Source organism: Epinephelus lanceolatus, chromosome 8 (assembly GCF_041903045.1).
Source record: "Epinephelus lanceolatus isolate andai-2023 chromosome 8, ASM4190304v1, whole genome shotgun sequence".
Lineage (NCBI taxonomy): Eukaryota > Metazoa > Chordata > Actinopteri > Perciformes > Serranidae > Epinephelus > Epinephelus lanceolatus.
Window position 1 is genome coordinate 39,698,533 of NC_135741.1, and position 14,308 is coordinate 39,712,840.

General features: G+C 41.3%; 1 protein-coding gene across 1 annotated transcript in view; it reads right to left on the reverse strand.

Moving 5' to 3' along the window:
• Positions 1-14,308, reverse strand: part of ntsr1 (neurotensin receptor 1 (high affinity)) — a 109,762-nt gene that overhangs the window by 23,654 nt on the left and 71,800 nt on the right. Inside the window, exon 2 of the mRNA XM_033630227.2 lies at positions 6,971-7,172. Coding sequence (XP_033486118.1) covers positions 6,971-7,172 — 202 coding nt within the window. The remainder of the gene's footprint in view (positions 1-6,970; positions 7,173-14,308) is intronic.

Genomic DNA, 14,308 nt, shown 5'->3' on the forward strand with positions numbered 1-14,308 from the left:
ACCTGCTGTTCCCCTCTTGGCTAAAAAATCTAATTAATTCACCAGAGGGTTTTAGACATAATTTTAATGTGATTTAAAGTATAACCAACAGTGGACCTCTAAATGTCCCCGAAGGCTCACTGGTCCACTGCTGTTCGGATGTGTAACAATGCTGATGTCCACTGTTGGTTAGGTATACTAGCGCATGCAAACACACAGACTTGCATAAAGAGCAGGTCTAATTCACTTAAAGCCACAGTGTATAGGAATTTCTCCCATCTAACGTTGAAATCATATATTGTATTCAAACAGATGGTGCACTCTAGCGCCTCACTGTTTCAAACACGTATTGCAACAACTGTAGCCGCTGTGTACCAAAAAGCTATGATAACATGATGAAACCATGTCATCCGATACTACATGGAGTATTTCATTCAGGCTCCTACACAGACACACGTGACAAAGTTGACAAATCCCCTCCTCACCATGCTGGCTGTGTTTACAACGTAGGACTGTTGGGGCGGATGTAAATTGAAACAAACCAATCACGTCTTGTCCTTTGACAACTGACAAGTGGCTCAACCTCACACACCTCATCCCTCTCCTCGCATTACTGTGCCGCTAACAGCTGTTAGTGGCCAGCGGCACTACTGCCGCATAACAAAGTCCCACTCTTTGAGCATAATGCAGGATCATGTATTATGCAGCACCACGGGAGACGGAATCCTCGTCGCCAAGAAAGTGCAAAAGGGAATCAAAAAGGCAGCGGGACCAGCGAATTAAAAAAACACGGGTCAGCATTGGGGTTGCCTTTCCCAGGTGGAGAGAGCTGCTGAAGGAGAAAGGTAATACAATCACAGGCCAGCGCTAACAGCGGCTAACAGCGGCTAACAGCGGCTACCAGCTAACAGCGGTGCAGTGATGCGAGGAGAGGGATGAGGCTGTTAGCAGCTGGCCGCTAACAGCAGCTAACAGCCAACAGCGGCGCTGGCCTGTGATTGCATTACCATTCTCCCTCAGCAGCTCTCTCTACCTGGGAAAGGCTACCCCGATGTGGGCCTTCGTTTTTTAATTCGCCGGTCACGCTGCCTTTTCTATTCCCTTTTGCGCTTTCTTGGCGACAAGGACTCCGTCTCCCATGATGCTGCATATGCATGATCCTGCATTATGCTCAAAGAATGGGACTTTGTTTCAAATTTGCCAGGGTAGTAGCAAAGCGACTCTTCCTCCTCTCCTTCGGCTTCTCAGTCACGCAGTACTGGCCTGGCTCTCAACGAAAATGCCGAAGGCGGTGCTGTATGTCCCTTGCTGGCGGGTGTATTCTCAAGATGGTGAAACGTAATGGAACCCCACAGACGACTTACTCGCACAATGTACAAACAAATCCGAAATTCTCTTTTTACGAGAATAAGTCAGATTATTGGGGGAGGTAATAGTACACCAGTGATGACATATTTATGAATGCAGACATCAATTTTTGCCAATAAACAACTGAAAATGTTACACAATGTCCCTTTAAAGAAGGACAGAGAAAAAAAGTGAAGGGTGTGGTGGGGTGGGGGATCAAAAGAAATTTATCAGTGCCCCATTCTGGTCAGTGTCTTGTTCAGCTTTTATAATTGAATACAGAATGTGGGGTACATTACAGTGAAGAATCCTTTTTTCTGTAATTGAAATTGCCTAGCATTATAAATCTAATTAGACTGTCACTAAAGTGCAACACTACTCTTCACACATCAGGCAGATTTCAGCAATGACTGCTGTAATTTGGAGTATTAAAGACTAAACTGGACCCATCTGGCTGCTACATTCACTTTGACCCAGTTAAGCTTGACATTAAATCTGTTTTATGATGACACAGGTCAGAACAATGACAGTAGAATCATTACAGACAGACATTATGCATTTTATTACAAATCCTTCATTAAATGCCAGAAATGTCAAGCAGAGCTCTGTGAGAATTTATCACCCATGCCCTTGATGAAACAAGAGACCAGAGCTAAAATACAGGGACATGTATTTGTAGTGACTCCTGAGGTACAAAAACCCCATGCAAACATGCAGATTTATATAGTCACAATAAGAAAACATGACACATATTATTGTTAGTTAGTCTACAAAACAAAACAAAAAAAGCAAACAAAAAAAAGAGCAACAACAACATCATTTGGTTTGACTTTAAAACCATCATCAGGGGCAGGTAGCAGTGTCAGGACACAGCAGCTAATACATACCAAGAGTGTACATGGATTGCTCAGGTGCATCAATGAGGCTAATCATGTCACAGTCCTAAACTGTGGATGATTTCAAATATCTGATATTATGAAACTTCTTGTTCAATTGGATTTAATATTCATTTGTGTTTTTTTTCTGTAGCAATTTCATTACCACCCACTATTTGTTATTTTGTTCCAGCTATCAGAGCTCCCCCATTGCCTTTGTGGTTTGCACTGTGGTGAGAAAAGTATCCAGCATACTCAAAAATTAACTGCATTGAGTATGCATTCCATCTGGTTTGAGTATTCCTTATTTAGTCACTTTTCAGTGTGAAAGCACCCACTAAAAACCTGCTTAGTATGAAGTATTAATTTGGGACACACCTACAGCCATGCTAGTAGGCAGATGAGCCAGGCCTGTGCAGAAATTGATCACCTTTAATCGAGGCACAATGCATGCTGGTTAGATTTGTGTCCAACTTCATCCCGACTTTCTCTGGCCTCATGCAAAAGTGGAAAACAATATTCTTACGACATCAAGTAAGTTTCAGTTATAGAGCCAGGCATTGCAGTTGCTCTCTACTGACTGCAAGACCTAGAGCATGATGGGAAAAGCCTGGCTCTCATCTGATCTAACAGCTGATTGGTTTAGATGTTGACTCAACAATACGATGTCTTATACTAAGTTTTCATTTTTGTTGAATTAGAGAAACCCTTGGATGACACCATCACTCCCACTAATAGTCTCAAGTTCGTGCAACAACAAGGGATTGTATCACCTAGTGAAGCAGAAGTGAAGCAATGGTGATATCTGACTGATCTTTAATGTCAGCTGTTAATTTATTAGCAGTTTCTTTCCTCTGTGTTTGACTATCAGTGTTGTCAGTTTATTTAAGTAGTTTAAATGAGGGCAGGTCTACTCAGATTGATTTGATTTCATCTATATACAGCAGCAAACTGATATGATGCTAATTTACATGAACAATCTTGTTAGAGGTTACAGATTGCCTGTAAAGCATTTTAATAGGCTACTCTGTCATATTTAAAGCAATTGAAGACTGTGAACAAACTGATATATGGGTCTGATAACATATTTGCCTTCAGAACTGCCTTAATTCTTGTTGTCATAGATTCAACAAAGTGCTGGAGACATTCTTCAGAGATTTTGGTCCATATGCACATGATAGCATCACGCGGTTACTGCAGATTTGTCAGCTGCAAATCCATAATGCAAATCTCCTGTTCCACCACATCCCAAAGGTGCTCTATTGGATTGAGATCTGGTGACTGTGGAGGCCATTGGAGTACAGTGAACTCATTGTCATGTTCAAGAAGCCAGTTTGAGATGATTTGAGCTTTGTGACATGGTGCGTTATCCTGCTGCCAACAATACTCAGGCAGGCTGTGGTGTTTAAATGATGCTCGGTGGTACTAAGGGGCCCAAAGTGTGCCAAGAAAATATCCCCCACACCATTACACCACCACCAGCCTGAACCATTGATACAAGGCAGGATGGATCCAGGTTTTCATGTTGTTTACGCCAAATTCTGACCCTACCATCTGAATGTCACAGTAGAAATCGAGACTCATCAGACCAGGCAATGTTTTTCCAATCTTCTATTGTCCAGTTTTGGTGTACCTGTGTGAATTGTAGCCTCAGTTTCCTGTTGTTAGCTGACAGGAGTGGCCCCTGGTGTGGTCTTCTGCTGCTGTAGCCCATCTGCTTCAAGATTCAATGTGTTGTTGGTTCAGAGATGGTCTTCTACAGACCTTGGTTGTAACTAGGGGTTATCTGAGTTCCATCTTGAACCAGTCTGGCCATTCTCCTCTGACCTCTGGCATCAGTGAAGCATTTTCACCCAGAGAATTGCTGCTCACTGGATATCTTCTCTTTTTCAGCCATCGTCTGTAAACCCTAGAGATGGTTGTGTGTGAAAGACCCAGTAGATCAGCAGTTTCTGAAATACTACCAGCCCGTACCAGCCCGTCGGGCACCAACAACCATGCCAGTTTCAAAGCAACTTAAATCACCTTTCATTCTGATACTTGGTTTGAACTTCAGCAGGTCGTCTTGACCATGTCTTCATGCCTAAATGCATTGAGTTGCTGCCACGTGAATAGCTATTTGCGTTACAGACCAGTTGCACAGGTGTAACTAATAAAGTTGCCTGTGAGTGTACAGTATACTGGGCACTAATAAGATCCACTGTTGATTTTGTTAGTATAGCAATGGAAAAGCATGTCAGACAATTCTACAAAGTCTGAACAGCATTCAAACCAGAGTATTAAGACTATATTTAGAGACTATGAGAACAACTCCATTAAATGCTCTGTTAGTAGAAGCTGGTGAGTTGTTAGTAGTAGCTGGTGAGTTAGCATTACATCTTAGACATGAGAAATTATCAGTAGCATATTGGGTTGGATTTAAGTAATATGAAAGGGAACACCCCACCTCTGAGGTTTTAATTGAATGTTGGGAGTATACCAGGGTTAATGATAGAGGTTTTGGATGAAATATAGAGAAGACTGTGGAAAAGATGGGATTGAAAGAGTTAAATTACAGTCTGTATTTTGCTTTTAGTAGTGTTCCCCCATGGATTCTCGCAGAGCTGTATGTTTAATTTACAGCTTTATGTTTAAAGACAATTCTATGGATTTTTGATGAAATATACAGATGATTGAAAGAATAATGATGATGGGCTCGAGGGAATTGCTACACATTTCTATCAGAATTTAATGTTAATATCCTGACAGATAAATTGTCAATATTCTCAGCAGATATCATTGCAATCATAATGGACCTTCAGTGGGTAGAGCAAGTACAGCCATAAAAAAACAGTCATTTGCTCAGACATAGCAGCAGCTCTCAAAGGTTTGTCATCAAGGCAAATGGCCAGAGGAGATCTCATAACAGAATGAACATTTTATTTCTAAGATTACAGTGGGTGGGTATAGAAGAGCATTTTCATTGGGTCCCTGCTCCTATGGGTGTTAAAGGTAAGTCCCTCAAAATATATGACTACAGAATACAGAATAATAAAAGTAGCTTGTAGGAGGAGAGAGGTGAAATCATTGATAAGGGCAGCAATAACTAGAATTAACCACCTTGAGGTTGTATGCCTCTGTGAACCTGTCAAATTGCAGTTTACATCCATATCTGTCCAGACTCATTTGTAGCCATGCCACTAGACACTGCTTCAAATATGAATCATGCTGCAAGTGTTTTTAAAGAACATCATGATGTCACAGTGGAGTTGACCTTTAGCCTTCTGGATTTAAAATATCTTTACTTCATCATTTTATCCTATTTTAGTCATAATTAGCATATGAATTCTTGAGTTATGGCCAAAACATGTTTACTGTGGTCACAGTAACCTTTGACCTCCAAAATGTAATCAGTTCATTCTTGTGTCCGAGTAGACTTTTGTGCCAAATTTGAAGAAAGGCATTCCTGAGGTGTTGCGTTCACAAGAATGAGAAGGACACAAGGTTACAATGACCTTGACCTTTGACCACCAAAATCTAATCAGTTCATCGTTGAGTCCAAGTGAATGTTTGTGCCAAATTTGAAGAAATTACCTCAAGGTATTCTTGAGATATCCAGTTTGTGAGAATGGGACAGACCAGGTGACAGTGACCTTGACCTTCGACCGCAAAAATGTTAACATTTCACCCTTGAGTCTAAGTGGACATTTGTGCCAAATCTGAAAGAAATTTCTGGTGTTCATGAGAATGAGACTGACAGATGGACAAACAACCCGAAATCATAATGCCTCCAGCCACAGCTATCACTGGCACGAATGGGATACAGATAGTAAAGGGAGACATTATTATTTACAAAAGTCAGTTCAAGTTAAAAACCTTAAAGGCAGTATCATAACTGCAGAAGTGAGGTAATCACACCACAATTAAGACTCAGGCATGCAGGTTTTCAATCCATGTTATTTATTATGGGGAAAGATTAATCACATCTGTTTCAGTAGTACACTCTGGAAGATGTAGAATACATTATCATGGGTTGTTACATTTCAAACGGAATTGTACCACTATGATTTGAGGCAATTTACAGAGGGAGGTTGCCAAAAAGTTTTGTATGGCTGCTTGGCTTATGCACTTTTGATTTGCCACTACATCACTGACTAGATAACACTGATGGATACTGTGGTTTTGAAGCCTTTATTCAGTTGGTGTGATTGAAATGCAGATGTCTGACAGTTTAACGGAGCAACTAAGTTAATGTAGAAAAGTCTTGATATCTTTGAAGCATGTGTGAATGAAGTGAAAGGAGCAGCAGCTGGAGTACATCTGGGAACCTGTTTTTCTCCAGTCAGCTGAGACAGAAGCAAAGTCACAGCACTGAAAAGTGATTGAAGCTCATTGTACTTTATGTAGATTATGTGAATGGCAGCCTGAATTAGTCTGCTGAAATAGTCTGCTGTACATTACATTATTACTCTGCACTCTGCTGATATGACAGTGTCCTATCCAGAACATCTGACAGATACCTAACCCTGTTTGGGATTGTCTCTGACAAAAAGGCAGTGTGCAGCCATACTTACACAACAGGAAGACATCAGACAAACTATCAACTAATGAATGATGGACACACAAAACAGGCATCAAGTTTTGAAGATGTTGCAAGGATGGCTGCATTAATAAGGCACAAAGGCAGAATACCATAGACAGTCTGACAAACTGGTCTCTAACTCCTCAAATACCATCTTGTGTGTGTGTGTGTGTGTGTGTGTGTGTAAAGCAGGAAGATGTTCACTTACGGAGAACAAGAACTCCATGTCGAAGGGACTGAGCACGGTTGGGCTCCACAGTGACATTCAGCATGGTGGGATTTCCCCCAATGATGCAGACACGGTTTTCTTGCTCTGCTTCGCGGAACATTCGCAGCAGCTGATTGGCTATGACCCCGTTCAGTGCAGATATGGCCACCATGGGTATCACAAAGGACAGAAATGCATTAATCTGTTCAGGAAGGAAGGTGGAGAAGGAAAAGGAGAAGGCCGTAAACACTGGTTAGAATTTCATTTCACTCTGGTGAAAGTCAGGTAAAACGTGTAACATCAAAACACACATCAGCACACATCAAAACGATAAACTGTAATACCCCAGAAGAAGAAAAGTTGTAATTTAAACCAGATTGCTTGCATTTGTACTCCAGAAGAAAACATTGTACCACTACATTTACGCTGTAAATTATTTGACTGTACATTTACAGTAAATTACTGGCTACTAGTTGCATTACTTTAACAGTAAATTACTGTGTCATTTTTGCAATAAATTGCTGGGAAATGACAGCTGTACACTGTGATCTCAAAGTACTTATGCCCACATATTACTGTGATTTAGCAGTATGCTCCTGTAAAATTACTATATTTAACTGTAACCTCACAGTTAAAGCCAATTACATTACAAAGCACTAGTTGGTGGTGGGGTGAAGTGAAGTACTGTGAAGTGCTTTAAAGTTTAGTTGATTCAAAACACACATTAAACATGGCTTATTAGAGACAATGTCAAACACAAGTACACAAAATTGGCTTCACTATAACTCGCATGATTCACAGACAAAGAACTTGTCTTTTGCTGGACATTTTCCCCACAAATACAACATGCTAATGTTATTAGTATGAGCCTATGGCATTTTACACAGTATAAATTAGCCTAGCAGCTAGCGGAGATTTCCTCTACTCATATGAAGCCAGGGACAACAGCACCTTTTAACAAAAGTAATGTTACAAAAATTCAGCTCCTTTATAGCTCACATGGTTCACTGACAAAACAACTGGCTTATCCTAAACAGGTTTTTGAAACAAATACAACATGCTAACATTATTAGCACTAGCCTATGGCATTTTACATTGTATAAACTAGCCTAGCAACTAGTGGAGATCTCCTCTACCCATATGAAGCCAGGATAAATCACACACAATACTTAAAATGCTATTTTGTGGGGGTTTGATGATCTTCACAATTTATTGTGTCTTTATCTGTGAAATAAAAGTAAATTAAAGCTTTGTTTCCACTGAGGGAAATGGTTTTCAGCTTACAAAAAATGAGGTCTGCGTCACAGTCACTAATTCTATTAAAGAAAAAAGTTTGGACCTGGGCTACTTCTTCTACAGCTGCCTATATCCTACCAACATTCTCAATTAGAGAAAGGATGAAAATGAAGCAAGGCAATTTGTCGAGGCTCCAGGCCCCAAAAACATTAAATCCTTCCAGTATTTGTGCCACTAAATATGGGTGTTTTAAGCCAAAACATGATCTTCTCCTAACTAGAAACCTAACCTCACATAAACCAAAGCATTGTTGATAACTGTAACATATCTGTGGTTTACTGAAATGTACAATGCAAACATTTTTTTCTAGCAATTGGATTTTCTAATGTTATCTGCAGGGACTGTGTATTTTCAGATAAAGGGGACAGTGAGAGATGTTGGTTGGTCACTAGTGTTAAATGAGTATTCTTTAGGACCATAAGCTATAAGGTGCACCGTTTATGTTTTTATCTAAAGATTAAGCCATAGTAATTAATGCATAATTTTAATACATAAGCCTATTGTTTCTTTCATTTTAATCCTGCCTCCACCCTCCTCTTATAGGAAGACAACTTTATTTATGCCCTATCATATCTAATTATTATCTTTTCTAAAAATACATGGAAACTGGTATATAAAATATTAGCCACCTGCCTTCATCCAGTGTAGTTTTCCAGTCTACTAACAGTCCTCTTTTCTTTTAATCTGTGAAACTATGATGTAATTTGCTCATCAATGTCTTTTCAATTTTTATTCATGTTTTGTGTAATTTCCTCTGTTTCCAGAAGTCTGTGACTTGAAATATGCTCCCCACGATGACATCAGTCTGGGGACTACTCATTAATCCAATGGCCAAAAAATTTCAAAGCCTCGTTAGTTTGAAAAATGTCCCACTGGCCCAAAAGCCCATCTCCCTGACAACTCATTATCCCAAAAACAAACGCCTTTGCTCTGATGTCCTCTTTGTCCGCAAATAAGCAATCCCTGCAGTTAACATTAGAAAATCCAATTGCCAGAAAAAATATTTGCATTGTACATTTCAGTAAACCACACATATGTTACAGTTATAAACAATTCTGAGTGATGATGAATGTGAGGTCAGGTTTCTGGTTAGGAGAAGATTGTGTTCTGGCTTAAAACACCCATGTTTAGTGGCACAAATACTGCAGGAAAAGCATGGATGGGTCGGTGAATAACACTCCAGTCCGGTTGCTCAGATGCCACTGGGAAACTGGTACTAACTGCAGGGAGTGTGTATTTTATGGAGCGACAGGATCCAACTGGACATTTTTGGACCATTGTGACTTAAGAATTTTGAGGTGTTCGTACAATGGTGTGGCACCACCAGTCTTCTGTTTCTTTGCACACAGAATGCCTAACAAATTCATCCATATCTGGCTCAGTTGTTACCTTCTACATGCCTTCTCATGAGCCAGCCAAGTTTCTGTGTTGATCATGTAACATATAACTTGATGGGGGTTAGGACACAGGACAAAGTGGAGAAAGAGCTCTTGCAGGCTGCAGATGATAATCAGTAGTGCAGTTACATAGAGAAGACTGAGCACAGGAGAGGCTTCTTTAACCTCTTGGAGGTGTCTGCAAATGGTGGAAAGGTCTGTTACAGCAAAGGTGAACTCCTTTTGCTTACTTGACCTTTGCAACAAAAAAATCATTAGAAAGGCTATCACTGCAGGCAGTACCTGCTGGCCTCTGCAGGGGGGCTCAACAGGGCAACATCTAGTAAAGAGGCAGATTGAGGGAGAAGGCAATTCACTGCCTTCGTGAGATCAAGATTGCCTCTGGGGACCCTGGTCTCCAGCTACACGGTGGCTCTATCCAGAATATTGAGAAGAGTCTCAGAGGTATTGGTGTGGCCCACAGTAGATAGAACAGGTTACAGCCTGTGAGTTCTGAGCTCATCATCAAATCAAATCAAACTTTATTTGAATAGCACTTTTCATACATTAAAATGCAGCACAAAGTGCTTCACAGAATAAAAACATACAACAAAAATATTACATGCATATTGAAAACCCGTCCATTCCACCCCCACATATAAACACATACACACACACACACACACACACACACACACACACACACACACACACACACAGTCAATATAGTCAATATAGTAACATGGCTTTCAGTGGGTTTTTTGTTTTAGATGCTAGAGTAGGGTTGTTCATCATAAAATTAGTCAATTAGTCATTCATCCATTTTTACAGGAAAAGATTAAAAGTAACATAATAAAGATCAGTCACAATTAATCAGGCCTGACTCAGTTAATCCACTGCCACTTTTGTGACACATTATGACAATGGAGTGCAGTGGCTCTTGCACATGGCTCTGCTTGCATTGCAGGGACCACCGGTGATTGTAGGAATGAATATAGAGAAAATCTACTCTCCTCTTTTTGAAACAAGACCAGGACCCCCCACTGCATTGTAGTATTGACTGATGATTTGGTCTGTGCTGTAGCTTGAGTCAGAAAGATGTTTTGGAATTTGGGTGGTGATAAATTCTGCATTCAGCTGACTCAGATCAAGCAGTCCAATCAGGTTTTCCTCAGGAATACCATCACACACAAACCCAATCATGACTGACATTGCATTCCGCATTGCATTCCACTCCAGTTCCATCACCTTTAATACTAAAACCTACATGATCTGCATTATTGTATTTCTTTTTGATCTCATGTAATACTTAATTAAATAGCGTGTGATATTTTTTTTTTAGAATTATTTTGCATTTTTAGGAATACTTTTCATTCAGTTTGGGGTCCTTCACTAGTGTGTATTCATTAAGTTGTAGGAAGAGGCTAGCAGGGAAATCCTGGTCATCATCAACATGCTCTTTTCAGGCTGCCACAAAGAGGAAACTCATTCATCACAAAGAACTTTCCTAGGCCTGCTCCTCATATGCTTTTGACATAATATCTATTTTTTCTAACTGGGTGGACCCCACAAGGTTTGCAGGGTTTCCCCAGCTTCCTCCCTTTGTTGCATTTGAGACCAGGTTACAGCAGTGGTGTTGCTGAGGAAAAACAAGGGTGGTGTTCTGAGACGATGCAACACTGTTCAAGCCATGGCAATTATCAGTCAACGCAGCAACTCAATTACTGCCTGGGGGCGAGGTGCTTGGTGTAATGAGATCATGGGCTGTAGTGCTTAGGCAACTGGGCTTTAAGGCATCTGCTTTCGAAGTACTAGGTGAAGAAGCAGGTGCATCAGACAGCAGAACTTACCGTTATTGACTGCTGAAATCCTTGCATGAAGACAGAGAGACAAAGAGTGGGAAAGAAAGCAAAGCCTGGCAAGAAAAACACCAAAATCAGGGGAAAGTCTCTGGAGAGGATAGAAACCATAGACTAGTTATTCAGTGGCACACGACGCCAAAAAAGTTTGACTTTCCAGTTGAAAAATTACATGGATCTTCTGCATCACTGTGCCCATAGAACACGCGAACTAGAGACACCGCCATCCAGGCACGCTACTTCCAGATTATCCCTCCCTGAATTGGATCGGATCAAATTATTTAACGGTGCTGTAATGTTTTTGAACTGAATCAAATTCTAAAATAAGTCATTTTGTGGGGGTTGTGACACTTAAAAAAACAATCTACTGATTTACAGATGTCTCTTTCCCAAAGTAAGGCTAAAAGTCTTTTTGGGCCCAATGGCATCACATGACAGACCCAGGAGTTATAGTAACCATGGCTTTATTAAGATATGTCCAAAGTCTGGTCCAGGGGCCAACTGTGGCCCGCAGGCTTATTTTAAATGGCCCACTGCTTGTCTTTCTATACTATATGTGGCCCACTACAGAATATCTTGGTTAACCAATTAAGTTCACTTTGATTTTTCTGAGTTCACTTTATGATGACAGGACTATCACGCAGTTTGTGGACACGCACCAAGTGCGAACTATACAGTTTAATTAATGTGTTGTCATAAACAAATAAACAAGCAAACTAACGCTTACCTAGTAGCAAAAATAGCCTGCTATGTAGCAGACATGGCCACAGCAAAGAAACATAAAGTTGGAAATGAGAGCCTCCACTTATATTTAATTTTTTTTAATAAGCCATATGATGTGAGGGGCAGCTACCCCCCAGGTATTTCTATATTATCTAATCTGGCCCATTCAACAAGAAGAAGTTTGGACACCTCTGTATTACAAAAACTGGATTCAGCATTTGAGGCAGGCGTCTGTTCATTCATATGGAAGTTGCACAGTGGTGCACAAAGCGAGAAAAGCTCTGTTTCCACAGTATGACATTAACTCAATCTTCCGCATTGCGGTGCCCACAGAGTAAGCTGCCTCAACTTCTGCTTTAGTGCTCTGCTAACTTGAATAGAGATAAAATTTTATAATTATGCAGCTCTTCTAGACTGGATCAAATCCTGATAGTTAAACAAGTCATTTCACGGGGTTTGTGAAAAAAAAAGATCTGCTGATTTACAGGTGTCTCTTTCAACATGCAAGTCTATGGGAGAAGGTATTTTTGGGTCTAATGGCACCGTTTCTTTGCCCGCTTTGAGAGAAGGCTGGACAACGAAGCTTCACCCCCGCTGGACTCTGCTGAAGGTTCCCTTATCCTCCAGACACAAGAGCTTAAGAGGGTCCTGAGAACTGTGCCAAGAAGGCGCCTGGACCAGATAGGATCCCAGGAAGAGCACTCCGGGACTACGCACATGAGCTCACAGAGGTTTTCACCAACATCTTTAACCTCTCACTGGCACACACTACTGTACCAGCCTGCCTGAAAACAGCCACCATCATCCCAGTGCCCAAGCAGTCCAACATCACCTCCTTGAATGATTATAGACCAGTAAACGCAGTAAACACTGCTCTCTACGTTTCACTGAACCACCTGGAGCAGAAGGGCACGTATGTAAGGATGCTCTTTGTTGATTACAGTTCTGCTTTTAACACCATTGTCCCCAGCAGGCTGGTGCCAAATATGCGAGGCCTGGGTCTCAGTAACTAACTGTGCCTATGGATTCCCGAAGGACTTCCTCAGAGACTGCTCACAATCAGTGAAACTGGGCACTCACATCTCTTCAACCCTGATCGTCAGCACTGGCGCACCACAAGGCTGCATACTGAGTCCCCTCCTCGACTCCCTCTACATGTATGACTGCACACCAGCTCACCCCAGAAACTCAATAATCAAGTTCACAGATGACACAACAGTGGTGGGAATCATCTCAAACGGCAACAAGACTGCCTACAGAGATGAGGTGCAAAGACTGACTGTGTGATGTGCAGACAACAACCTGTCTCTCAACATCAAGAAGACAAAGGAGCTAATTATAGACCTCAGACGACATCAGGAAGAGCTCCTGCCACTGACAATAGGGAGAGAGGAGGTGGAGAGGGTGCCCAACTTTAAATTCCTGGGCTTCCACATCAGGACGTCAGGACCTCTACCACTGCACGGTAGAAAGCATACTGACATACTGCATCACAGTCTACAGAAACTGCTTGGCAGCTGACAGAGCGGCACTGCGGGGGATCGTTAAAACTGCATAGAAGATCATTGGTCTCCCACTGCCCCCCCCCCTGAGGACACCTACAGGTCTCGCTGACACAGCAGAGCCCGAAACATAACTAAGGACAGCACCCACCCCTTTCATGAACTGTTCGCAGTATTGCCATCTGGAAGACGCTACAGAGCCTTAAAGACTCATACCTCCAGATTCAGAAACAGCTTCTACCCAACAGTCACCTACGAACTGAACTCTCACCCCCATCCACAGCCACTTCATCAGTAACATTATTTTAATAACAAGCACACTGCACTTTGCTCTGTTTTATGTACTTACATTTTATACTATATAGGTTACTTATCTACTGTTCTTTTTATAGGCTACTAATCCTACTGTTTTTTTAATGTGTGTGTGTGTGCCTGCGTGTGTGCATGAAAGAATACAGTTCTCCCTAAGAAGAGACAGATGGTGTAATTCCACTTTTGGTCACTTTGTAAAATTGGCTTAACGCCCAGTGCACTGGGGGCCTGATAGAAACACGTAGAATGCAGCTAATGCTAGCTAACACA